This window comes from Opisthocomus hoazin, chromosome 24 (assembly GCF_030867145.1).
Source record: "Opisthocomus hoazin isolate bOpiHoa1 chromosome 24, bOpiHoa1.hap1, whole genome shotgun sequence".
Taxonomy (NCBI): domain Eukaryota; kingdom Metazoa; phylum Chordata; class Aves; order Opisthocomiformes; family Opisthocomidae; genus Opisthocomus; species Opisthocomus hoazin.
In genome coordinates this window covers 6,675,440-6,702,146 of record NC_134437.1, presented here as the reverse complement: position 1 = coordinate 6,702,146, position 26,707 = coordinate 6,675,440, and the positions used below count along the sequence as shown (strand labels likewise).

General features: G+C 42.7%; 1 protein-coding gene across 5 annotated transcripts in view; it reads right to left on the bottom strand.

Moving 5' to 3' along the window:
- Positions 1-2,263: 2,263 nt before the first annotated feature.
- Positions 2,264-26,707, bottom strand: part of ZBTB44 (zinc finger and BTB domain containing 44) — a 42,493-nt gene continuing 18,049 nt past the window's right edge. For 2 of the 5 annotated variants that reach the window (XM_075442396.1, XM_075442394.1), the window contains exons 2-6: positions 23,288-24,357; positions 18,907-18,991; positions 13,205-13,368; positions 10,617-10,917; positions 2,264-8,520 (exon numbers count right to left, since the gene is read on the bottom strand). In XM_075442396.1, coding sequence (XP_075298511.1) covers positions 8,238-8,520; positions 10,617-10,917; positions 13,205-13,368; positions 18,907-18,991; positions 23,288-24,305 — 1,851 coding nt within the window. In that variant the 5' untranslated portion in view covers positions 24,306-24,357 and the 3' untranslated portion in view covers positions 2,264-8,237. The remainder of the gene's footprint in view (positions 8,521-10,616; positions 10,918-13,204; positions 13,369-18,906; positions 18,992-23,287; positions 24,358-26,707) is intronic. The other 3 variants (XR_012766119.1, XM_075442397.1, XM_075442398.1) reach the window with 3 other exon arrangements.

The following is a 26,707-nucleotide window of genomic DNA, read 5'->3' as shown; positions in this document are numbered from 1 at the left end:
TGGAGGTCTAAGCTTGTAACCCGTTTCAGCCGACGAGAATTCACCAAGACAAAGCGCTACCAGCTGCCTCTGTAGGGAAGCAGCAAAGAGTTGGGTCAGTCGATGTTTTTGTACGGTTGTCGTTCAAAATGCCTTCTGAATGAGCACATACAGACTGTGCGTGTGTGCGTGTACAGGGGAACAACGGGCACTTTGTGAGAAAAAACCGTTATCCTCGAAATGATGGGAGCATCGCGACACACAGGGCTTGAGCCAGACGCAGCAGACGTATTCCCAAAGATACTCCCACACAACTCCAGTCAGTTGTACTCACAAGAGTCAGTGACAGTGCCACAGCCGCACAAATTAACACCCGGTTGGGCAAAGCACCTAGGTCATTAACTTCAAAATTTGCACAGGAGTTCACATTTCAGCAATGAGAGGTAAAGGGTTAAGCGAGACACACAAATAGATGCTCCCTCACCTTCACCGGGAGACCTTCTGACTGAGACAAAGGCAACTCATGATCAAAGGCAGTTCACTCCGGCCTCAAGAGTGATTTTCAAGCACGTGGTTTTCACTCTGGGTGTCTACGGCCTATTTCTAAGGGATTTGTGAAAAGCAGCTAAGAGAATCAGGGCTACTATCAGCACGCGATCCAGGAGCGCACGTCTCCTCTGAAAAAAGTGCTACCAGCTCCCCAAAACCAGCATGCCTGAAACCCACGTGTCTCTGAGCTGCAGCCGAGGCTCCAACACGTACGCACTTACCCCTGCTCTGCTTGCTCACGGTCTCAGGGCAATCTCTGTCTTAGCAGCTTCATTTTCACCAGGACATCATACACGGAGGAACGGTGCAGTAAGCCCTGGGAGAACTCTGGTCCCTGCTCTACTACATTCTCGGTAGCTATGAGTTCAATCTCAGCTCAGCCGCTCTCCTCTGTGCAAAAGAAATAGGACTTCATTACTGTCAGGAATAAAAGGCTTAAACGCTACAGGGAAGCCACAGAAAAACTTCAATAGCGTACACTTGCTTTGTTAAGGACGTCTAAAAGATGGTGCATACTAAACTTCAACACGTGGCTGTGTTTTGGAGAAACCTGCTCGAGTCCCAGGTCTGAACCTCGACATCCAAAGGGATGCATTTCAGGAGTCTTGCCTTAGCTTTATGATAGTCTGTGTTCAGAGTCGCACGGGCTTTAGATTTGTAATGGTCTGCTAAGCATCACTGCACCCTCCTAACTGGGTCTGCCCGTCTTCAAAGCAGCTTTTACTGGAGACCAACAGAGTCAAAGCCTCTACACCTCAGACCTCATTCCCTCCAAAGCCTTCACCAGGCATGCTCCCGCTTCCAAGTACGCTTTCGATAACATATTTCTGTCCCTACGCGAGGTCCTCAGGAAAATGAGAACTTGGTATTTAGAAACTCTCAGCGCCCGCCCGCCCGCCCCCATCCCAGGTTCGTTGCGGCTCCTTACTCCGCACCATGGAACGCTTTTCCAGTTTCGTTTTCACTCCCATGTCAGAGCCCGAGCACAATTCGACCGCGAGTGTATTAACCACGCCAGCCTGCTTGTTCTTCACCTAGGCTACCGGGCAGAGCTGTAATCGTTCCAGCCAAGCAGTTACAGAACTCCCTTCTTCCTACCTGTGCCCTAGCTACGTGTCGAGCCAGCCAGCGTTCCTGCTCCGTCAGGCAGGTGGATCTGTAGGAGGCAAATGAATTTAATTGCAAGGGCTGCCAGAAACAGCAGAGGTGTATTTTAAGTCCCATGACTCTAGGCTGTTTCACGACTATTTTGAAGCTCGCAGCTGCGATCACGATGACTCTGTCTACTGTCCTTTCTAAACGTCTTCTGCTTTGACTAATTTGATTAGGCTCACTCTTGGCTGGCTTTCCATCAATAAAAACCCGCTCAAAAGTTGGCCCCACTGCTTTTGCAGAACACAGCCTAAAAGAGAACATTAACAAAAGGAAATGTAATATACAATGGAAAATTCAACAGAAATGTGTACTTTATTCTTAATACTCTTTACTCACGTAACTTCTCCAATCATTTATTAACGCTCATTTTGTTTTAAATTACCTTCCTCCTGGTGACAGCTTCAGCAACAGTGACTTCTCCTCATACTCCACTACTCTGAGACTATTTATAAGCCAAGGTTATAAGAGAACGTAGCTCTAGCCAGAGAGTTGCACCTTCCTGCACAAGGTCAAAGCCAGTCTTTTGTACTGTAAGACAAACTCTGGTACAGTCAAATAACGACACAAAGCGAAGATATACTCCATAAAACATTAATATTTTAATGAAAAATCTTAGCTTCATGTTTCTATCCAAAGACACTCAAAACTAGTTTTTCTCCCCCCTTAATTTTGACCTATAATGGGACCAGTTTGGAGAATTTTTTTTTTGTATTTTAGAACATTTTTTTTTAAAGATTAAACAACCAGGCTAGCAAAAAGGTACCCAATACATACTTTTCTTATATCAAACAAGCTAGTATTTCAATACAATGTAACTATACAGAATATATACATTACACATATGATCACAAAGCAAACACTACAGGCTCAGAACAGATTTGAAAAAACATGATATTCACATTGATTACAATAACTCTAAAAATGATTGTAACGTTGAAACGGCACTTAGTTTACAAAAAAAGTCACAAAAATATATATAGCCACCAAGAACTATGGTTCCTGAAAAATACTAATAGCCAGATAGTATTATATAAAATGTGAAGTGTATTTAAACATCGTATACATTAAAAAACAAAACCCAAACCAAAAAACAATTCTGTTAAGTCAATAAACATGCCAAGTAATCTAGCTGTGGCCAGCATCAACAAGAGAAGCTGTACTGTGGATGAGATGACGACTGGATATACGGCTGGTGACCGGAGACTGGCACAGTTAAGGGGGTTTCACTGTTACTAAAATGCACAAAGAAGCCCAACAATAATTTAATTCACATTTTTTTCTCCAGCTTACTCATTTCCCTCTTCGGGGTTTCACCATAGGGCAGCACCTAGAGTGAAGGCACTGCAGGAACAGGGCAAAGAAGCTGTCCAAGACCTTTGTGTAGCCAGGGCTATAAGTCAGAATATCAAAAGCATGCATCAGCTGAACGAATGGTTAAACAAAATCACTCCTCTGGGGACTTCAGCAACCCTCAGGAAGACTGTAGGTACAGTTGCCACACAGGCTGGCAGCACCAGAAACTGATTAGGCTTTTTTTTTTTTCCTTAAGTGCAACCAGATTTGTAGTTGAGACCTGTGGGACACCGAATTACTGTGACAGCACACGTTGAGTTAACAAAAACCCAGAGCAGTAAGCACTGTTGCATTAAAAAAAAAATCACATTTGTTTTTTATGGTACATTTCCTCAAGTACTTTAAACCGACTCTGTTTACCAGGGACCTCGGATGTGGCTGAGGCACCGTCCGGTCTTGAACCCTCTTATCTGTCATCAAGATGCTATGGAATTTATTATGTCCATAACTGGAGATGAGAACCCTCCAAAACTGGGTTTCACCTCGTAAGCAAAACTCGAACTTAATCGATCTGAATGAAAATTAGCTGTTTTCCATATTCTGATGGTGTGGAAGTCGCAAAGGATGTAGGAGCAACAGGTGCTCCTCCACCTGCATTTTCTCCATCCCTGCAGGGTGCACAAAGCTCCCCTTCTATTTGCATATAAAATGCATCATGGGTCATCTCGGAGAGAGACCGGCGATAGTCTCAGTGCTCTTACGTCCTGGGGCTGGGGGGGAAAGCCAGCAACCAAGAAACGACTGAAGCCCTCATATAAAAACTTTAAACCATAGCTTAAAAACAATAAAATTTTATCCCGTAAGGGACATATAGGGATCATAGTCTTACAAAATATATTTTACTGCATTGGCAGCTTCACTTTTTTAAAAAGCTTAAATTCACACCTTTTAGACTCCAGATACATGTGAACCCAGAACCATTTTCAACAACCTAGTCTACTAATCTCTCAGTATGAGAGACCTGACCGTAGTATCTGCGAGCCTGACACCTGCGCTCCACCTGCAGCGAGACAGACCCATCGTCAGGAGCACACGTCTTTTCGAACGTGGTCCAAGCACGGCGACAAGCGGTTCTGACGGGGAGCTTACTCTGCCAAACGTGAAGGCATCCGCAGGGATTTCCAGGGGAGCTGTGCTATGTGTCTGCATCGAAAAACAAAACAAACCCTTAACAACTCGGCCCAATCTCCCGCACAGCTAAACATCACTCCTTCCACTCTTTGTGGGGAAATAGGAAGCTTCCAATTTTTTTCCCCTTTCCCAAAACACCACGTTGGATCAGGAAAAACCTATCCCTTCCTTCCCCACTGTTCCCATCAGACGTACTGCTCTACACCTTACGCAAGGAGTAAAGACCCTGCCCGGACTCCGAGAATCCGCGTCCCTGGCGTACAGCAGAACCTTGCTAGTTCTGTGGTAGTGAAGGCACTCTGCTTGCGAAATAAACGGGTGAGGAAAGGATTTTCCACTGAGTGCAAAGACTGGTGCCACGTGGGAGAAGGGTACGCAAAAGCAAGACACAAATGGCTTTGTGAATCAATGCGGAGACTACTCATCGACACAGCAACTGCTGCAACTGGTTATGCGTGTAGCTACTTGGAAGAAATTCTAACCAACTTCCAAGGGCCACAAAGATGACGAAGGGACGACAGCATCCGCCATACAGGCCGAGAGGGACCCGACTGTTCTGTCTGCCGAAGGCTCAGGGGGATCTTATCAACGTGGCAAACGACTGGACAGAAGGGGGCAAAGAGGATGGAGCCAGACCTCTCTCAGCGGGCACAAACTGAAATACAAGAAATCCCAACTAAACATACTGAAACCTTTCTTATGGTGAGGGTGGTCAAACACTGGAACAGGCTTCCCAGAGCAGTCGGGGAGCCTCTGCCTTTGCAGATGTTCAAAACCTGACTGGACTGAGCAACCTGCTCTCGCTGACTCCGCTCTGAGCGTGGGGGTTGAACCAGATCACCTCCAGAGTCCCTTCCAAACTATTCTCTGCTTCTGTGACCCTCGCCAAGCAGAAATATAAATGCGTACCAAATAACGGGGGTTTTCTGGGGGAAAAAAGAGGGGGGGGGGGGGGGAAGAGAAAGAAAGAAAATGCAGTCCAGAGTTCAAAACCCCCTGATAATGTACTGAAAGAAATTTATGCTTTAGGTTTAATCCCCAGTGTAGTTGAAGGCAAGTTTCTTCTAGCTTAGTTAGATATCTCTCTCTCTCAATTTGGAATCTAAGCCTATTTGCAACAGAGATTGTTTTAAGATGTCCTGTGCTTTTACACCTCTCCTGTGAAGAACAGCAGCATTGCAAAGAACCGAACACTTCCAACAAGTTAAGGAGGAGAACTAAAACAATATTTGTATTTAATCTGTGTTCACTTCTACGGAGGTATTAGCAAGAAACAAACACAAACGGGAAAATTAATAAGTAAACCCAACCCTAAAACAAACAAACAAAATCCTTTCAGAACTCTATTGTTCCTGCAGTTGAATCAGACTGAAAAGTGAGAACTAAATTAAGATGTTACACAGAGATTACAGGGTTGAAAAGATACAGTGCAACGAACAATAAAACCCATGACTTGCCTTGTACCAAGGTGTTAACAGTTAATGATACCCATTTCTACTCAAGGGAGAAAAGATTAGAGCTACAAAGTCTTTTTAATTATCCCCCACCCCCCTTCTCTTTGGTATTCAGAAAGCAGTTTGCCTTCTGACACTAAATTTTAGGTCTTAAAAATCCATGATCCAGATATGTCTATTCTGTATTTGCACACCTCCTCACCGATAAACTGTTTAGCAAAATATCTAATGGGTGAAAATTACCAGATTCTAACAGAAGATTATGTCCGTCTGTATCTGGCCACCTTTGATTTTTACATCTGTGCAGTCTGGAAATGTGTTTCTGTGTGAAGTACTTTTTACTACACCAATCACAAAGGATTCTCAGATACCTGCAACGTGGAGTAACACTTCTCAGAAAAAAGAAAACTACGTCTTTGAGTTCAGTGTCATAGCCCTGTAAATCCCGATAAAACTCAGCAAAAGGCATCGTCTTTTCTCGCTGGCTTCCCAGTTATAGAAATCAGAAGCGGCAGAGAACTGGTCCTTAAATTCAGCCCACCAACAGACACTGGACTAATTCACAGCACAGTATCCCCAAAAAAGAGTTTCTCCTTCGAGCCCTTTTAAGAAGACTTACAAAGGTAGATATACGAGACTGAATTGTAGCAGAGAACTCCTTTGCAGCATGTTTCTAAAACACCCTTTGGGTCTAGTGGAGAAACTTCATTCCAGTAACTCAGAAAGGACTTAAATCCCGACTGGTTTCACTCTGTTTAACTAAAATGTGTGTTTTTTACCTAAAACACAGCAGAGAAAAACAGTTAAAGTCACTAAAAACCTTTAAGCTCTTTCCAACGGGCAATAAACTTTTTTCCTTACAAAAGTTGGCGATTAGGAGAAACAGCTCCGACCTACAGAGCACCGGAGCTGCCGAAGCTAACTGAATACAAATTGATCTTGCAATATAATACGACTTTTGTGTCTTCTGTTTCTTCAGGGGCAACCCTTCTCTATTGGTTTCATTTCCTCCTCCTGTCTGCGTGAAACAAACCCGGACAGAAAACGACAATTTAAAAAAACAAGATTCAAAACCAAGGGAGTATATCCTGCCTTTGGAATACTAAGATCAAGTAATACCCACTCGTTCAGCATGTCATCTGTAGGCGGTAGGCATTTGGCATCAAACACTGAGTTAACTTCAGAGGCAGTAAGAAAAATCACAAAGCTCCTAATGTTATTTCCTAATTTAGGTTTCAAAGCAGTACTATAGCCCAAACAGCCTCGACAAAACAAGACTCGCTGCTCTGAAAATCCCAGACCCTAAATTTGCTGCTTTTTCTAAATATGGAAAAATGAAATTGCAAATCTTTCAATTTATTGCTTACTTGAGCTGTGTATGTAGCTGGAGTAATGGCCTTTAATAAGCCGAGTTGGCAAGGATTTAAAATGTTTTGAAACAGGAACAATTCATCATTGCTATATAGGCTTTTTTTGTAAACAACCCCCTGTTGGGTTAGAAAGTTGGCCTTGAAAGAGAATAAATTGCTTGTTTTGTCCAAAACAGACTAATAAAAATCTCAGAAACTATATATGCATATGTATAAACAAAAAAAAATGTGCAATAATGCACAAAAGAGCTCATTTTTTCCCATCTGTAAACTCCCTCTAGCTAGCTTTCGGAGATCAGTACAAATGCAGTATATACGATAGGGACAAGTGACCAGAACTGCAACCAGTCTGGCCAGGATTTAAGCCTTCCAGTTGGGGAAAACCTTCGTTTTCATACGTGGTCCCCCTTCGACAGATGCAGTCATCAGATATTTGTCAGGCTTGCACCGATATCCACTCTTCCATCACCCTCAAGTCATTATGCACCACTGGAATTTGCCTGACCGTAGTGCTTCCACGCCTAACCTTAGAAGGGCAAACCTGGATGGCCTATTTGATCAAGCAGTTTCTAAAAGGACCGGAATATAAGAAGTAGGAATACCTGGCATGACATCACTTGGTTTGTCAAAACCGATTCATCTGAGATGAAAAGGGACAACGTGTTTTTAGAACGTGTGCGACTGTTAAGTTTCAAAAATGCTTACCATTTCCAAGAACAGGCTTACAGTAAGCGCTTTGAAAAACAGCAGGCACAGAGATAGGAAGTGTCGTATTTTTTTTTATGCAGGAGATTAAAGCATCCACTCAAAACTAGTCACAACTGTTCAATAACGATTTCCAATGCATCCTTTTGTTTGTCATTTTGAAAAGGTTTCCTCTGATTTCTTTCCCTTAACCAGAGGGTCTGCAGAAGCAGGAGAAACTTAATGAGCTGCTCTAACTGTGGAAGAAGAAATAGTTAAAGTGATCTGAATCAGTTGTTCTTCTTTAGAAGTGCATCACAGCTTCCATGATGTTCTGACAAGATCTTTTTGTGCATTCAGTCTTAAATATTTTCACAGAAGTGATCATTCAGTCATGAAAAATAATGTAACATCTGTTGCAGTTTTCTGTTGAAAGCGTAGCTTACAAAGTAAAAAGGGAAAATCTCCCCACTTTTTAAAAAAAAAAAAAAAAATTAAATTAAAATGTACAGGACCAAACACAGGCACTTTCCAAAGAACAAAAATGAAACCAAACCATGAATTATTCAATAGTAATAGATGACAGCTCCGGTTTCGGAGGGTCACCTGCGGCTGCCTCAGCATTGGCGTTAGTCTTTGGCTGCTCTGGCACATCTTCTTCCTTCTCTGCCAACCCACCCAGAGACCCCAAGGGGAAAGTGCTTTCACAATTCTGAGTTGACGAGACCTGTGAAATGACAGGCATTTGGACAGAAGAGTTGCTTTCAAAGCCATGCTCCCCTAGCTCATACTGCCCGAGGGTCTCTTCTTGTTCCTGGTTTAAGTAGTCCGGTACTAGGAAGTCACTAGAAGAGGGGCAAAGGACAGAAGAGAAATGTCATTTCTCGCACAAACATCAGCGGTATCAGTTTCTTTGCATCAGTTACATCACACAAGCTACGTACTGCATTGCACAGAGAACAAAGATATTCATTTCACATTGCTCCAAGACCATCACAGCGACACACTTCACTAAGCACTATAACCTGGTTCGCATTTGAACACACGGAGAATTTACTGAGAGACATCTATTTCCCATTGTTGTGCATCCGTATCTCCTACACAGCAACTTCTTAATATTTAGACTGTATCACCTTGATGAGAATGAAAGTTAATGTCTGGAACATCATATGGCACTGAAAACCTCATTGCAAAAAGGGAGCGCTCAACCTTTACAAACAGAAGCAAAAATGAGTTCAGCGCTGGCAAAGGCGTGGGCCTTTTCCACCACTGAGGTAAGATCCACCCAAGGAAGAGCAGCAGCACTCCTCGCAGAGCGGACAGGCTGTAGACAGAAGCATGAGGGAGGAAGCAGGGGTCCTGCTGAAAGCACCAGCTACAGCGGTGTTTTGGGATGCTGGCCCGTATCACGCTGCCGTGAGAAGAACGGGATGGCGCTTCCTTCCCTCTTCAACTTACTCTTACCAACGGACGGCTGAGTGTATCCAAAGAACATCTACCAAAGTCTCAGGCAGTACTTTCAGAGCGTGAGCACACACCAAAAATACAATTTCTCTACAAATTTTCAGCACCAGACATGTAAGTTTGGACTTGAGGCAAGTATATATATATATATATATTAATATTACATCCATGCACGTTTGTATGCTTTGGTTTCTCCTTGTAACCATTTAAAGGCAGTCCTCTTCTTCCATGACAGCAGCATTCACTGCTTCAAATCCAAGTTCACCATCAGCTATGCTACACCTAGTGTTTGCAAATTCGAACTAAGGGAAGGCCTGCAGACAGCTAAAATCACGTACTTCAATCTGACTTCAATTTGACGACAACAATAAAGCGCTCACCACAATCACGGCACCATCCCTTAAGAGTTTTTGCTCTAGTCTTGGCACAAGTGCTGCAAACAAGAACTGCGTCAACCCGCAGATGTGAAGCACTTGTACTTTTAAACAAAATTCTGCTGGAAAAACAGTCACTGGCTTTCCTGGTTTGTTTTGCAATTTTTTCGTCCTACATCACTTCTGAGATAACCAAACAGAATAAAACGCTGAAATGTTTTGTAAAGGAAGAAGCATCATGTCTGGAAGTCACAAGGGATGGTATTGTCGATGCCGTAACATTTACAATACATTTCTTTTGCCTTTCTGAAAACAGATGACTTAGTCCAAGCTGCGCCCTCTCTACAGATTTAAGAGCTGCGAGATCTATCTGCCTCCAGTTTCCCTCATCCATTTTCATATTTTTCTGTCTCAGATTCCAATGGTTACAAACACATATTTCGCAATAAGAATACAGTGCTAGTCTCTCATGCCTCAGAACCCTTTTAACAGTCTTTAGCAAACTGCACTTGCGAGATATGCCCAGTGTCTTGTGCCTTGATAAACTAGAAATGTCCAACTGGCCCTTATTATTTCATACCCTGTTATTCTGATCATTTAGTAATACGTTACCTAGAAAATGAAAAAAGAGAAGGTATGGAGTCATGCAATCTTTCCACAATACCCACCATCAAGCAAGCATTTCAAATGAAGCAATCAGTCTATCCCCTATGGAAGCGAACAGGCTACGTACGAGATTTTGAACAGCAAATCATTTACAGAACGCCACAAATACTATCGTATAGAACGCTACGGCTTAACGGCATGAGCCTGACCACAGATACGACTGAAAAGAGAAATTAAGTAGCCCAGAAGCAGCTTCTGCGTATCACTCGATTCTTCCGCGCCCTCCTACATAGCTTACATGCTGTAAGACAGATCAGATACAACAGACAGTGGCGCGAGAATGAGTTGGACTGGAATTAGCTGGCAACCTGATGAGAGGCACAGCAGGCTGCCCTGAAAGCAGGAAAAGATGATTTAGGATAAAAAAAAAAAAAAAGGCAAAAAGAAAAAAAAAAAAAAAGCAAGTTTCCCTGTTAGGTTTTTGCTGTGCACCTCACCTGCTCTGGAAGTAGTTTGCTAGCTCTGACGCTTCATGGTTCAAGCTCCTCAGGTGAACGATTAAATTTCCAGAGTTGGTGAACATGGCGCCACATGTTTTGCACTCGTAAATCCGAGGCTTGCGGATAATATGCCGGGAAACCCGCATGTGGTGTTTATATTCCCCGAAGGAAGTGAAAGTGGCACTACATATCTGGCACCGGAAACAGCGTTTACCTTCGTGCTTCAGGCGATGCATCTTTAGCGAGTAAGCTCGGGTGAACTTTTTCCCACAGCGGTCACACTGAAATGGTTTAATGCCTGCGGAAGAGAGAGCAAAAAAACATTCACCTTTTGTAACGAGAGGTCACTGGCAAAACCCTTCCTAACAGCAACAGGGCAGCAGCTGCGGCCCGTCGCAGCCAAGCGCTGCTCGAGGAAGAAATTCTCTGGTTAACTTTAAAATGGCAGAAAATTCTCGCAGAGCTGCGCTTTCTCAGAGCCAACTGCCAACAAATTTCGTAACAACGCGACCCGTCCGTAACGCTCACACGTCTTCTTCCCCTCAGTGTAAAACGAACATAAGCCTCCACGGCTTACACTACGGTTAAGAACCTGAGCCACAGCCAAAAAGTATCCGATGCAGCAGTCATCTCAAACCATCTTTGAGCTCCTTTGATCTCGGGAGATTCTTGTGCCAGACTGGTTCCCAACAATGCAATTAGCAGGCTACCCTTAATTGCAACGCCTCTGGCCTCAGAGAAGCGTTCTGGCAGGGGGACTGGGCGCACAAGGATGCCCCTGTAATGCAGCAGGAATGGTGATAAAAGGGTGAAGCAGCAGCCTTTATACCGCGTGGGAACCTTTCCATACAAGAATTTTCAACAGCTCTGCATGACAGACAGCTCTCTAAGACAGTTTAGGTTCATGCCTCTCAGTTTTTCTAGTATTAATTTAGAAATTCTGTTACTAGTTCATTTTTCATTTGTTACAGGCACTAATAAAACCCTGAACCATATGAGCTCTGCAACATGTTGCAGTGGCTGAGAGTACGTAATCACACCCAAACAGAACTATTACAACATAAAAGACTGAATCACCAAAAAGTTCAGATTTAATAAAAAGTCTGAACTCCAGAAAGTGTGGAAATCCAAACATGAGGCCAAGAATCTGGAATATGGTGCTCTACTCATAATAGGGCTGTCAAGGAATAAAAAAGGTTTTTTCAAAAGGCTGAATGCGCACCAGTCCAGGCTGTTAATTCCATCAGTCTTTCACTCTGCTTTCCTTGTGTTCAAAGCGGGAGCTGAACTTTTAATTGGGGCTTTTATACGGAATAAGCTGTAGTTAAGGTTACACTGAAACTCCTTGTTAAGCACGTGAAAACAAGTTAATACACTGGAATATCATCTTATGGAGCTAAAACGTTTCATGCCTTCGTGCTGTCCAAGGGCATCTATTTCCTCCGATAGTTTCAGGAAAATCTCTTCAGCCATTTTGCCTCTGGGAAAACACTTTCAACATTATAAGTTTTGAGAGTTTCTTTTGCATGCTAATTAGGCTTAAACAGCTATTCAAATCTCTCCCAACTTCGCCCAGGGCTTGCCTGTCTGCTGTCAGTGAAGACTTCAGCAACCGGCTTGGGATAATTTCGCACTCAGTATGCCCACAAAGTTTGCTTTTATAAGTATTAAACACCGATTATTACTGCTGGCCTGAACACAGTATGGTCATTTTGCTTGAAGAGATTTGACAAATAATTGCTGACAGTGAAAAAACGACACCTTGACAACTGTGGTCGCTCTGCCCAAAAACAGCAGGGCATCTGCGTGCAGGTAAGAGTCAAGCTCAAGCCAGGAGATGCGAAACCACAAGGCTTAGTGTCCAAGAGCAGCGACCCTCCAATATTCCCTTCATTCACTAAAATGCCAATGCTACTGCAAGGTAAGGATGATAAGTCTTGAAAAACACCGACAGCAAAGACATTAGGAGATCACACTTCAGTAAGAAATCAAAACGAAGGCGACAGTTTGGGGATCAAGACTGAGAGGAGGCATTCACACAAACCTTTTGCTACCTGTACTATCTGTAGTAGCTAAATTGATTATCAAACCAATTCAGTTGTCCTGCAATCCCTCCAAAAATTCTGAGATCCAAGGCATACAACATTCTTCAATGCAAGGACATAAGATAGACAATATTTTCTTATGGCTGCAAGGCTCCTCTAAAACACAGCAGACAATTACAACATGTAAGAGGACAAATTTCAGTCTAAATCACTTCTTTTGTACAATAAAAAAGCCAAGCATACTTTATTTCATCCCAAATCTTTATCATGAAAATTACTCATTGTGATGAGTTTCAGGCAATCAGGCTTTTTTTTCAGTCCACACAAACGCTAATCACCCATGAGTAGAGCTATCAGTCAGATTTGATGTATCAAAACAAGCATCCAACGAGACGCACCTCTACCCAATCTTTCTGAAATCAATTCTCAGGCACTTGGCAGGTGATTAAAAAAGAATTGCATTATTACATTTGCTGCACAGCGAGCAGACCTCCCAGAGTCTGTAAATCAGTAATTCTTGGAGACAGTAACGTTTCTTACCTGAGTGGATAAGCATGTGTTGTTTTAGGTTCTGAATGCGAGTGAACCGGACCCCGCAGGTTGGACACTGAAAAGGTCTGTCCGGACCGTTTGGGCTGGGTCTCTCTGTGCTGCTGGTAGAAGGAGCAATGTAGAGTTGGTAGGGATACTGAACGTTCTCCAAACTATAAAGAAAAAATTCACTGATTTACAAGCAAGCTAGAGAATAAAAAAGAAAAAAAGAAGCCTTGTCTGTGGAAATCTGAACCTTGAACACATCTGCAGGAGAAGAAGAAAAAGACTGGCCCTTGGCATTTCTGTTGAGATCTGTATTTATGCTGGAAATCTCTGTCTCTACAGCAGCGTGTCTGACCCGTGCCTGAAGTCTTACAGTCACTGACTTTGCACACCTGAACAAAACCAGAGAATAATCTCTAACTTCTGTTTCTTTGGGCAACAAGTCTGAGCACCAGCTGCACACGGAACTTCATTTTCCAGGCCTGGGCATTTTCTCAAGCATATCGATGATTTACAACTAGCAAACAGTCCCTGAGGAAGAATTTAAAGAACTGAGCAAATTGGAAAGCAAAGGAGTATTTTGCAGCTTCAGTGATATTTACAAATGAAATTAAAGCCGATTCATTTTCATTTCAATCCAAGTTCAATGAAAAAAACATTAGTATCCACAATTATATATTTCTAAGTTTAAAATACTAATCTAACGAATCAATACTAACTCCTTGTCTGATTCAGTCGGCTCTACCAGAATAGCTCCAGCACCGTATTTAAAAAACAGCACACAGACTATAACAAAGGAGCAGTTTAACTTTCAAAGTAATTTATTTAAAACTGACTAATTGCTCCTACATAGCCTCTAGCTGCAAACCATCTCAGGGAACTGCGGTGCTATAATCCAAGTCCTCTGGCAAGGAACTTGCTTTGCTAAAGGGCATAGTGAAATAAAAACAAATCTGCTGGTACAAACATAATAACAATCGGAGTTTGTACTTACCTGGGGTTTCCCTCTCCTGAGCATTAAGGTCTATGTTTTTTGTCGAAATAGACATTTCAGCTTGCTCACAGCCTGATGGCAGATGAGATGTCACTGGCAGCAGGGAACTGCTCTGACCCTGAATGTTCCACAGCCAGAACAACGCAATTTTAGTTTCACTAAACTGCAATGTCTGAAATGTACTGAGGAAAAAGTACGATGTCTCCTGCTGCACATAGTCAGAAAGTCTCCCTAACTGAACAAACCCTTTTGGGGGTCTCCTTCCATCTCGAGCCCAGATTGCTGGTCTCAAGGTGAGGTTGAATTTGTGGACTTCCAACGCTCACAGGAATGAAACGTCCACTTTGCACAAATACATCTTCCTACATATGGTACAAAAATCCACAGACCGGACCAGCACGGGAGGACAAGAACTAGGATCATCTCTTTAAAATCAATACCTTAATTGTCATTATCTGCTCTGGAAATGGATGTCAATGCAACTGTGAGAACTGGGTATCTGACTTCTGAGCACAATAATGGGTCTCAGTGGCACAAGTTCCAGTTGTAAAATCTATCCGGAGAGAGAGAGCACCAGGCATCTTTCGATATACACAAGGTAAGAGAGTTTCCTGGAGGAGTTTGGTACCAATCAGCCTGTAAAACCCATGAGGACTTCTGGTCTCACATGGAACTGGAATAATATTTGCTCTAAGGAAGAAGTTTTATTGTCCTTCACTTCTCTTTATACACAGCAGGGTCCTAGAGCGCTGTGGAAAAGCTAGATGCCGACAGACCTGTGGCTCTTTGCCAAAGGGACTATTTGCAAGAGGGAAGTTACCAGCTCATACCCTGGGCCTGGCAGAACGTAGTTCACTGCCACTTACGGGTCTCAAAAAGCCAACTGATGGCTCAGCAAACGCGCTGGAAACAAATGAGGGTATTTTTAAACATAGGTTCTGATTTGTCTAACCAAATTTCTGACAAGCTCTGGCACTCCTGTTCCTCTTTGTGAGCAGAGCACTAGACAAAGAACTGATTTCACTCTACTTTGATTTTTGTCTCTGGAGTTGGGATGACCCCACGCTTTCCACTTCACCAAGGAAAACTCCACCAACGCAGAATAACAGACAGGTCTGCTACCCCAAAAAAAGATAAAAAAATCAAAAAAACCAGAATGACATTGCTGAAGAAGCACAAGGCATAGAAGTCCAGCTGCTGTAACAGCCTAATAACCACACAGCCACACTGACCTGGGCCCAGGATGGGCACCCTGCCCCTCAGCTGGCACCTGACGCAGCCTGGCTAAGGCACAAAGCCCTTCCCTGCGCTCCGCTGGCTGGAGAACTCACAATGAAAATCTTCACAGCTCCGTGCAGCAGCAGTGACAGCTGCGACGCAGGGGTGCTAAAGGGGTGGCTGGCCGGGCAGCAAGAACTCCTGCTCTTGGATGCACAAGCAGAAAAATGCATGCGGTGTGCTCAAACAATAATTACACCTTGGGTTTTTTGTGACAGCATTTAACTTGCTTTATAGAGAACTTCACCTTCTTGCAACACACTTCCTAGGTCCTTCCTCCCTCATGTCTGTGCTAGGGGATGGTGAGGAGGCAGAAGTGCATCGTGGTCCTAGAGCTTTCTAGGGGAACACTCAAACGAGGGCAGGAATCAGGAGCCGCAGCTCTCCTTTTGTTTTCAGCTTTCTCAGGCTAGCTCATCCTCACAGCCTGCACTGGTGCCAGCTTCTCTGCAACTGAAACAGGAAGGAGAAGTGCTACAGGGACTGTTTCCCTAGGAGGAATTTAAAATGAAGTTTGTTTTTTTCCTAGATAAAAGCTCCATGATGAGAAAGGCTGGTTAAAGCAGATGAAACGAGAATCACGAGGCTCTCCAGCTACCAGTGACTGGCATGTCCTTCTCCACCCTTCCACTGCAAGCAGGCTGAAATACCTATTGGTGACACAACTGTGGACCTTAGCACAATGGAGAAATCACATTTGAAATACAACCGCTCCTTCTCTTCCCTGCTTCTTTACACTCAATTTTTCATGACTTGCAATTTGTGATAAATGTGGCATTTAACAGTTGAGATTTGTCTAACATCGCAGAGCATTTCTGTAACAGCTAGATAAAGTGATAGGTTTAAAATGTTTTCACTGTAATGCTAAAATATTCTGCTTGCATTTTTTTCTTCTTTCCACCAAGACATTATATACATATTTAACTATGCAGAACTAAACTCTCACAAATGTGAACGCCAAAATGCTCAGCGAGCCTAGAAATGTTCTCTATTTGTAAATAACAATTATTTTAGAAAAGTGGAGGTTCTCATTGTACTGGATCAGAGAGATCTTTTCTAATTGAGCCTTTGCAACTCCTTTTTAAATGCAGCCATGAACTGATACAGAGACCAACTGTTCAACCAGCCACGGCTAAATTACAGATCTATGTTAGAAAAGTGTATTGCTATCCAAACATGAAATATCAGAGAAAGAATATGGCAGACTTCACTGTGAAACAGTAGTTTTAATACTTAACAGATTCCTTTCTGCCTAGTAAGCTGACAACAATCACACGTGACCTGCTGTTTGTGAAACACTGATTATGGAGGAGGATCAATGAATTGTGTTAATTATTCCACACTGAAACTCAAGAGATAAGATACACTAAATTCTGAAATATTTATGATTCTTTCCACAGTGATAAGGATGTCATACTGAAAGACCTTTAGATAGAACAGTCTTTTGCTCTATTTTATGAATAGAAATGTAATAAATACACACTTTTTTAATATAAATTTGCATTGTCTACTCACAACTGACTTTGGCATATTGAGAATCTCTGCTAATAAAGCAATGTACCACGTGGACTTCAAGTAAAGGCGTATTAAAGAAAATACCAAACAAACTGTGAGGGAAATTTTCTCTATCTGTATGATTTATTGATCCTATTTTTATTTGATTCAGCCCGAGCTAAATGTTTGATTTTATTCAGAATTCTCTATTATCTCCTTTTACGCACCCAGAACCGTGTGCCCAATTGCTGCACAGTGAATGACAGGCCGTCTTTATTTGCTGACGTGCCCATCCTGTCCTTGAAATGGGAATTTAAAAGTCTTGAAAGTCTTTAAAAGCTTGAAGGGCTGTCACAGCGTATCAGAACGCACTGTCCCACCCTGACAGGCACATACAGGCACGCATGGGAAAGAAAACTTCCTAGGACTTGGAAGCACCATTGTACGCATTTAACTGATTCATGGAACAAGTACAGCCTCAGCACTTCCATTTGAATTTATAAAATACATCACTTCGTAGAAAATTTTAGTTCTGGACTCTAAAGTTTTCACAAATGCCCGTAACTATTAGTTCCCTTATTGTTTATATAAACAATGTGCAAATCCTACTTCATTTAGCTGATGTTTCTGTTACTCCGAGACTAATTATTTTCAAACGGGCATAAACTCAGGCAAATATTCTTTCCTTCCCTGCACGGAAAAGATCTTTTAGTGGGAACTTCCAGTGCGTTACAAGGATTTTATATATTTTCAGTTTCCTATGCAGCTTGTGCTGAAGCTCTGCAATTTTACAGGAAATTTCTGAAATAATCCATCGCTGAAAATACGTATGCCACTCGACTTTAGAATTACAGCTTTAAAAACCTGGCTTAGTTCGAATGCAACCATCAATTCAAACCCCGAGCGCTGGGTATTATTTTTATACTGAGGTTTGTTAGCAGAGAGATAAAATCTTCTCTGTCATATACAAAATCTTATCTAGGCAGTTATTTTCCCTTCAGATTTAATCCTACAATGGGACAGGTTTCAGACGGAAATGGTAGGGAAGATTTTGAGAGCTATGAAAACGCAGCTCTTGGTACTTATCTCTATAGGGAGTTTCGCTTGACACAGTTTCTGGAACAACTCCCAAAGGTTCACACCTCTTCCTCAGACCCACTCATCTAACAAAACACTATGCAAAAGCTAGCTTTGCCACTACTTTCACATTTTGGCTTAGAAAGGGAATAGCCATACTTGACACATGCCACAAAGGCAAAGAAATAAAAGTCATACCAGTGGTGGGTACCCTCGTACACCACTTGCAGGTGCGTTGCTTGGCTCTAACGGAACGATACATCTTCAGCCAAACAGACCCATTTTAGCTCTGCCCTCTCTGCCAGTCTGCCCTTATAGGGGATTCCCTTAATAAATTACTCAGCACAGCAAAAGACTGCTAAATATTTACAGTAAATGACACCCAGCACCTTGGTAAGAAGCTACACGCCGAACGTCTGGGAGACAGGATTTGAGGCTGCCCTGCCTGCTCTGTGGTTTATGGCAATAGCAAAGCCTGGTGAAGCCAAGAGTAGGTACTTGGTTTTATTTTGTTGCTTTACGTCAGCTTTAGCATGCGTGCAACTACCACGCCTGTTTCACAGTAAAGGTGTTTTTTTAATTATTAATAAAAGAGCAGCGATGAAGACACAGCAAAAACATGAATATCTCTCCTCACCAGTGTTGCCTGGAAATAAGACAGGAAATGAGAAGCAACAAGTAAGCAAATTCTGACTTTCATCACCTGCATTCTTCTGAAGCATCTGATCCTTCAGGCACTGATTGTACTTTGATCAAGACACAGAAGGAGATGTACGAACAACTAAGCACTCTGGGATTAAGGCCGGGTAGGTTAATTACAGCACTTGCTGCAGCACAGTTTGCACACCGCATTGGTACATACCGATCATCATCATCTGCATGAGCGTTAGTGCCAGAGGTACTTTGGAGTGTGGGTAATCCCTCCGTAACCCCCTCATCTATTGAGCCTAGGCAAAGAAAAAAGGGCAATTTAATGCAAATAAGTGTTCAAAAAGGGTTGGGGGGGGTAGGTAAATACACATAAAGCTTGCTTTCCCTTATCGCTGAGAGACACGGCTTCCTGGGTGATAAGATACTAAAATTGTATTGGGAAAATCATTCAGAAAACCCAGAAGCGACGTGTTCCAGCTCAACTTCTCCTCTGCACAGATTATCTGGTAAATGGACAACTCAATAAAGGGCAAATATTTGGCACACCTAGAAAATGGAAAGAATCTATGTTAAATACAGAGTTTTCAAAACACACCCAGTACTAGCACTGTAAAGCAGAAATGTTACCTTCACCTAAAGGGACCATTTCATCAACTTTCAAGACTTCTTGAGCAATAAAGCATTCCATCCTGCTACACTACAATGCTTTTGTGTTCCAAATCTTCCATATATATATATTTTTATATATATATATATTCAGTGATAATGCCTTCATGTATTGGTAAGATGCTGAGACAGGAAGAGTCCTCTCAGAAATCAGAAACGCAACACAAAAGAGACCAAACATCTGTTTGTAAGAGAAGTGTATGCACAAAACCGTTCTGGAGCTTTGTTCAGCACACCAGCATTCAAGCAAATGTAGCTCAAGCGGGCTTCGGAAACAGAATCTAAGGTAGATGCAGCACCAAAGCACAGCGACGACTTCATTCACCCCATGTGTCTGACTCGCTCAGATGGGCCTCCCCCCTCACCACTTGGATTTTGGTGTTCAGTCCTTGTTTAGGCGCATTAAGAAACCTTATTTTGGCCTGATGTGACCGTAACAGTGAGGGAAGTTGGCAGTATGGCAATAAAACAGTTCTAAGAACTGGTACCCACACCTTGATAAAAAAAACTCCTCTGGTTTGGTTACCTGTGACCGTTTAGATAAACCATGTTTTGTTCCCCCTTTACGCTGAGCGCGGAGAGCAGACTGCATCTCCTCGCACTCCTCCTTTTCTCCTTATCACCTCCTTATAGAGATGACAAAAATGAATCACTGAGCTCCGCCAAATTTCTTCTCTAAAGCACACGAGGAAAACCCAGTATCATTAAGGCTACAACGACAAGTGTCAGACAAAATGGAAAACCAAAGTCAAGGAACAAAGACACGGAAAGAGAAGCAGCAAATGTGCTCGTTTTGTCAAAAAGAACGAGAGCACGGTCTCCAAAAAAAGCTGTCCCTATAAAGGACAGTGTGTTCTACAAAAACTTACTGACGTGAAAAATTCATGTTACGGGGCCAGTGACGGGAGGAAACTTGCATCTCCAGCAGTTTCAAAATAACACTAGTAGAATCAAAATTTTTCATTTTTTTACAAGCTGACAAAATGTGTCTGGGAAATTCAGCAACTATGCAATCCATACATTTCCGAAAGTCAATCTCGTTTGGATTTGTACTTCTTTCTCATGAAATACTTACCCAAAAGTCTACTGAAAAATCAGCCAAATTGCTCTTAGGTTTAATTTTATGCCTTCACCTCTCAAATGGAAACAGTGTTAATGAGTTATGAAAACATCTTCTCAGACATCGCTGTTGTTGTAACCATAATGACTTATTTATCAAGGCCCTGCTTCACGTCTCCTTCCATATTATAAAGTGGTTCCAAAAGTAGTAAATTGCAAACGAACCACTCTTGAAATTGCCCAAAGAGTGAGTAAGAGCTTTTTGCAATATCAGAAAGAGAGGCAGGAATGCTTTTATAAACGAGCTATAAAACACTGAGATAAATATATGCAATTATACGAGGAAAACACGTTCAGGGAAGAGAAAGCTCTACTTTACCATATATTGCTGCCTCTATTTACTGTTCTTATATTACTGCATGAAGAAATACATCTTTGGGAGGCAAGAAGTGCTTTCTGGCTACACAGTGTGCCTTCTCATACATCAGGTACATGTAAACTGTGCTAAAACCTGAGAGCACTGTTTCTCTTCATAGCAAAATCTGAACAGAAACTACGGCAAGGACAGTTATTAATGTTAAGCAAAGACCACTAAATACTAATCCAAACATATTCAAGGACAAGGAACAGATCTGTACTTTGAAGTTTTGGGGATAGCACATTTTTTTTTTTCTCTCCATAGCCATTTTAAGGCAGAACACACTGTACTAATATCCTCAATAAGAGACACTGAACTTTAAACATTATAATCACTGAAGCCGAAGCTCCTCTGCCCCATGCCGTACAAACGGTCAGTACATGACCTCAGTGGTACAAAACCTAGAACGGGAAATAGAGAATGGAAAACTTTCCCCAAAACACCACGTGGCTTCCGAACAGACAGCTTTTGAAGGCGGATGTGCAAAGTCACCTGTCGACAGAAATCACTTCAGGGAACTGGCTAAAGCGAGAGCAGAATTCAGTAAGGTGCCTGGCTACTGGCGTATGCTTCAAGGTATTTTTTGTTTAGCACAAAGACTCTCTTAGAAAAGGAGATTTTATAGCATTCAGCAGCACCTCTCTCTCTGCTATTGAGTCTTAGTCTCACGTTCTCGTGTCCCAGCTCATTCAAGCCACTTTTGAGCACGCAATTTTTCTGATATTTTTCACTCCAAGAGACGTCCTTTGAAAACTTCTGTAGATCGTCTGCTACTCATCTGTAACCCAGAGTTTACACCCAGCTGGTTCTATTAAGCTGCTTGGGTATGACATTTATAGTTGGTAAAACGCCCTCCTTTCACCTGATACACTATTTTTAACTTTCCCTAATTATTTCTACTTGTTCCTTTTTGTCTCTGGTAGTACATTTATATTGATGAAATAATTTGCATCTCTTGTCACACGGCACCGGCAAGGCCTTTCCGAAGTTCTTGCCACAATGAGTTAAAAACTGAGTCAAACTAAACCTGTTCCTGAACAGGACCACTTTTCCTGGAGACTACCCAGCAAACAAATTGTTTCTTTCAGTTTTTAATCTATACGCTATTTTGGCAAACTGCATTTAAAGATTTATACTTAAACTGATACTAAGTCTGCTTCTCAGAAAAGGTAAACAGCCTTGTCTCCAGTAAATAAAACACTTTCATTTGGAAAAAGCATTACCGATCTAAATATCAACACACATGAGCTACACAAACCGCCAAACAAAAGCAACAACGTAAAGTCTTGAAGGATGGGATAAGTGGAAAAGGTTTTCGTTTCTTTTTAGTGAGTATTACTGGAGTAGTTCAACAACACCGATGATATATTGCAACCCTGGAATGGTCAGACTGATCACTTTCTTCAGAGAAAGCACAGTGTTACGCTGACCAAACACAACAAATAATGCAGGCTACTAAGCTATGTTTATTTACTTTGTGGTAGTTTATTTATTTAACTAACTGGAGCAGCCTTTCATGTATACATTATTTGAATGAAGCAGACCAGTACAATTGCCATTCTTCTGGTCTTCAAACAAAACTGGCTTTATTAAAAATCTTTCAGTAAACAAACTCTACTGAGTGCAGGTCAAGCCACTTAAATGAAAGCAAAATAGCTGACTTGGGCAAAAATTTGGTAATTAAACCAGAAATACTGCAAAACCTCTGTCTTCTGACTTACTAAAAGCCATTCAATGCATTCTGCGCAGAGAGGAAAAAAAGGATTGTTACAGTAACCTTTAAGTATTAGCTATTAATAAACAACAGCCTGTGAGAAGAACCCAAAACCGGCTTCAAATTGTCTTTCATGGAAAAAAGCTTTCTCTCAGCAACTGGCAGTATTCGAAAAAGCAACTTGAGAACCAAATCCCACAGAAATGGAAAGATTCTCAATATTATGACTGTGTGGTTTTGTTTTCGTCTGGGGCATTAAGACGACAGTGTTCCACCACTTATTTTGCAAATCTTCTTACAAAGGCTCTCTGTCATGATTAAACAAGATTTTATGTCTGATGCAGAGTACCATTCTACCCCTCTGTGGCTACAGACACAAGCCTTTTGGATTTGGTGTTGCAGCTCGGCTGAGATCATGCCTCTTGACACTACTGGAAACAGAATTATTTTCCCCAGCCAAGAAACCAGAGGTAAAGAGGGGTTATCTGTCTCTTCTGGATAAGGAGGTCTATCAACAGGCTTACCTTTCCCAGCTGTTTTCTGCAAAGTTATTTAAAGAGCTCCAAGTCCCGTCCCCCCACCAGGGGTTTATATGTAACATTTCATGAAAAAGGGAACAAACTGCATTTTCACAAAAGCAAATCGTGAAAAAACACGAGGCAGACTTCCTCCAGTAAAATCACACGTGCACACAGACCTGTCCATACATGTATCTAACCCCAGAAATGGTCGTACCTATAGAGGAAGACTGTGGGCTGATCAGGAGATCTTCCTGCACTTGCTCGCTTCCTGGGACTGTCTGTTGATCGCTCAGGGAGCTCTGGGATGCGCTGACGGGCTGCGATACTTCCTCGTGAACCTCCTCATCGCTTAACCTTTCCACTTTGACGCGCACGTCCTCTTCAATCACAAGGGGAGAACTGGCTTTTGTGCTCTCACAAGTCACGTAATCTGCAATTCTTCTGTTGGACTCCGAGGGCCCAGGCATTTCCAAAGTCCTAGAGTTCTCCGCCTGCTTCACCTTCTCGGACTGAAGCCTTCGATCGATTCCAAAAGGAAAAGTCCAAGGAAAAGCTAAGGACGAGTCCACGGGCTGATTTCGGGACTCCGGGTAAGAAGTGGAAGGGTTCAGCACTTGGGGGGAACTTGTTTGCGTGTTACACTTAAGGGGGCTCTCGGGAGACATGACTATGTAGCTCTTGCGCTTTCTTCGCGACTCTCGGCAGACAGGAATGGTTCTTTCCACCACACTGCACTCGGAAGAAACCGGAGAAAGGCTGCCGTCTCGAGAAGTAAAATTGCAGTTTGCGCTGTTCTCCTGTCCCGCATCCAGCACCTTCTCTTGCTGGCTGTTGGGCGTATTCCATAAAATGCTGGACTTCATGAATTCTGAGCACGTGCTAGCAACGCTGAACATCTGCATGTAGCTGGCTGCAGCCAACACATCAATAATGTTTTCTGTGTTAATGGATAGTGTTGCCGTGTAAGCGTATTCCAGCAGAGGTATAAAGCCAGTCACCGTCACGTGGTGCAGGTCTAACACGCTCTTGCTCTCGTCTTCTGCTTGGCCGACGAGTTTGGAACGGAAGAAGTCGCTGCAGGCTGCCAAAACCACCTTGTGCGCCCTGAAGATTTTGTCCTGGACGCGGATGGTGATATCACAGAAGTGTCCGTCGTTGCGGAGCATGTTCAGCTTTCCCAGCATCTCCTGACTGTGAGCAGGGGAATTATGAGTGAATGTTTTAACACCCATTTTTTCACCTTGCTGCTAGCGTTCTTTCCACATACGAGAGATCACAGGTACCCTAAAACAAAGAGGAAAACTGTCATTTTCATATGGAAAGCAAAAATTAAGTGGCTTCATGACCGTAAGACTGCGTGAAGAAAATTCAGTCGAATTCTCTAGGGTAGATTTTCCTAGGATCCAGACTGTGCAATGGACTAACTCTACAGAAATGCAATTACCTAGGCGTAATTTTCAAAAACGCAGATCAAATTACTTGCAATCTATTACTGATATCATCTTCCACATTTCTGCTACTGCCCACTCAAAACAAATTCCAAGCACCGTTTACAGAAAAGCAAATGTCTGTAATAATAAAAAAGAAAACACTTTTGAAACTATCATCTGTGTAAGGAACCTGTATTTTTATTTTCTGGGCTCAAGAAACTATTGCTCATGGTTCTTAAACCTGACAGGCTTTGTCAAACGTTTCTTTTAAGTGGAAAAGACATTAGCTTGGGTCCACTTACAAGTGTGCAGGAGCAAGCAAATCTCCCAGAGAAGGTATTTAATACCAGAAAAGCTGCAGAGAAACTACAGCACGAATTTTCAGAGGGCAGAGTTCAAGCTAGTAAACATAAAATAACAGTTGCCAATAGCTCTGGCTTTCCTGCTGTAGTGCAGGTAGTGATTGCCTAAAGCTGCTTTCAATAAATGGTTTTGGACTAGGATGAAAAGTCATTGAAAATTCCTTCAAAAACACAACGGATTATAAACCTCAAAGGAAAGTTTAAGTTTAAATCAAACACACACAAATTGATTTTATACACATGATAAATTATACGAGGAGGGCAACTTCTTTCTTCTGAAAAACACAAACCTGCCTTCTTGGGGACCAGTTCTCTCCTACGTGTGGGAGCAAACGCACGTGTTTGCGCAAGGACCGTACGCCCCACGCTGTCTGCAAGTCTTCAGGCTGCAGCAGCATCTGAAAACTGAAGGCCTCTCATTTGAAGAGGACGGAGCTGAGCCACGGCTCGCTCCCTCTGCAACACGCAGGGGAAAGACATCCTCTGCCCCTGCAGAACTTCTGTGCCCACCAAGGCTGTCTCTACCTACAGAGAGTGGAGCATCTCCGAACAAGGAAAACCAGTTCCTGGGTTTCCTCCAATTATTTCACTGTAAAGCAAGCATAAGCCACCATGTTTCACCCTCTTAAGCCCCCTCCCAAGGCTCCATGAAAAGTCTCCTGTGTTCCACGACTCACACAACTAACATGATACAGAAATACCACCTCGATAAAGTTGGTGGCTAAACATCAACAACATAATTGGATCTGATTATTTCCTGGAGTCAGCCAGCTTCTTCACATCATCCTTCTCCTTTCCCTTACACGTACGCAAAAACATACCGCGCGTGCAAATGGCTCACATGGAGCTTCGCAGCAGATACAAGGAGCACTGCAAGTCTGGAACAACTTACCACAAATCTCGCCAGTCTTAGCACACATTTATATGGCAGCTGCCAGAGCCCACCTTGTTCTACAGACATTTACACTTGGCTGCTTCTTGTTCCCGTGATTTCACTTCTGATACTGCAAACCCTTTCAGACAGAGGAAAAATATCTATTCGAGAGAACAGATTAACTAACACTTAGCGATACATATCAAGTCTGAGTGAAACTACGAGGGCCATTTGGGTTTAAAATGAAATTTCACACAACTGCAGAGGAAGAAGTTCAGCACAAGCAAAACACTCCCTTCAGTGAAAGAAAACATATCGACCTCAAGAGGCATCTGAAGATCCAGACTGTTTGTTCTCCAGCACGAACCAAATGAAAGGCATATTTAATTGATCGCAGACCAAAACACTACAGTAAAATCCTGTAACAGCGTTTTCTAAAACGGCCTTGGGACACCCCTCCTCCTGAACTCCCAGTCGCAGCAGCAATTCCTCGGCCCATCAGAAGTCCAGAGGGACTCCTGTTCAGCAACCGGCTACAAAAGGAATAATACATTTGCGAGGACGATCAACAGTATATCTGGTGTTTAGAAATAGTACCAATACACCATTATAAACAAGGAGAAAAATCTAAGAAAGAAATACTCCCATTTCTTATATGCCCAGAAAACTAACCCATTTTCCTTCTTTGTTCCCCTGGACGAGTAACGCTCACCCCTCCAGTCTCTGAAGTGCGAGCGCTCTATTCGGCCACCCCGCTCCGAACCATTCCCTGTCCTGCTTCCCCCTTCCTGCCCGCCTCTCCCCTCTTCTGGCTTCCCTTCCCCTTCTCCTTTCATCTTTCGCTTCCTTGACCTTGATCTGGTTACAGAATTTGAAGTAAAACGGCGGAAGCCAGTGATGTGCAATAAATTGATTTAAATTCATTACAGGAGCAGCGTGCCTGCTATAAATGTGGGATATTGCTCCAT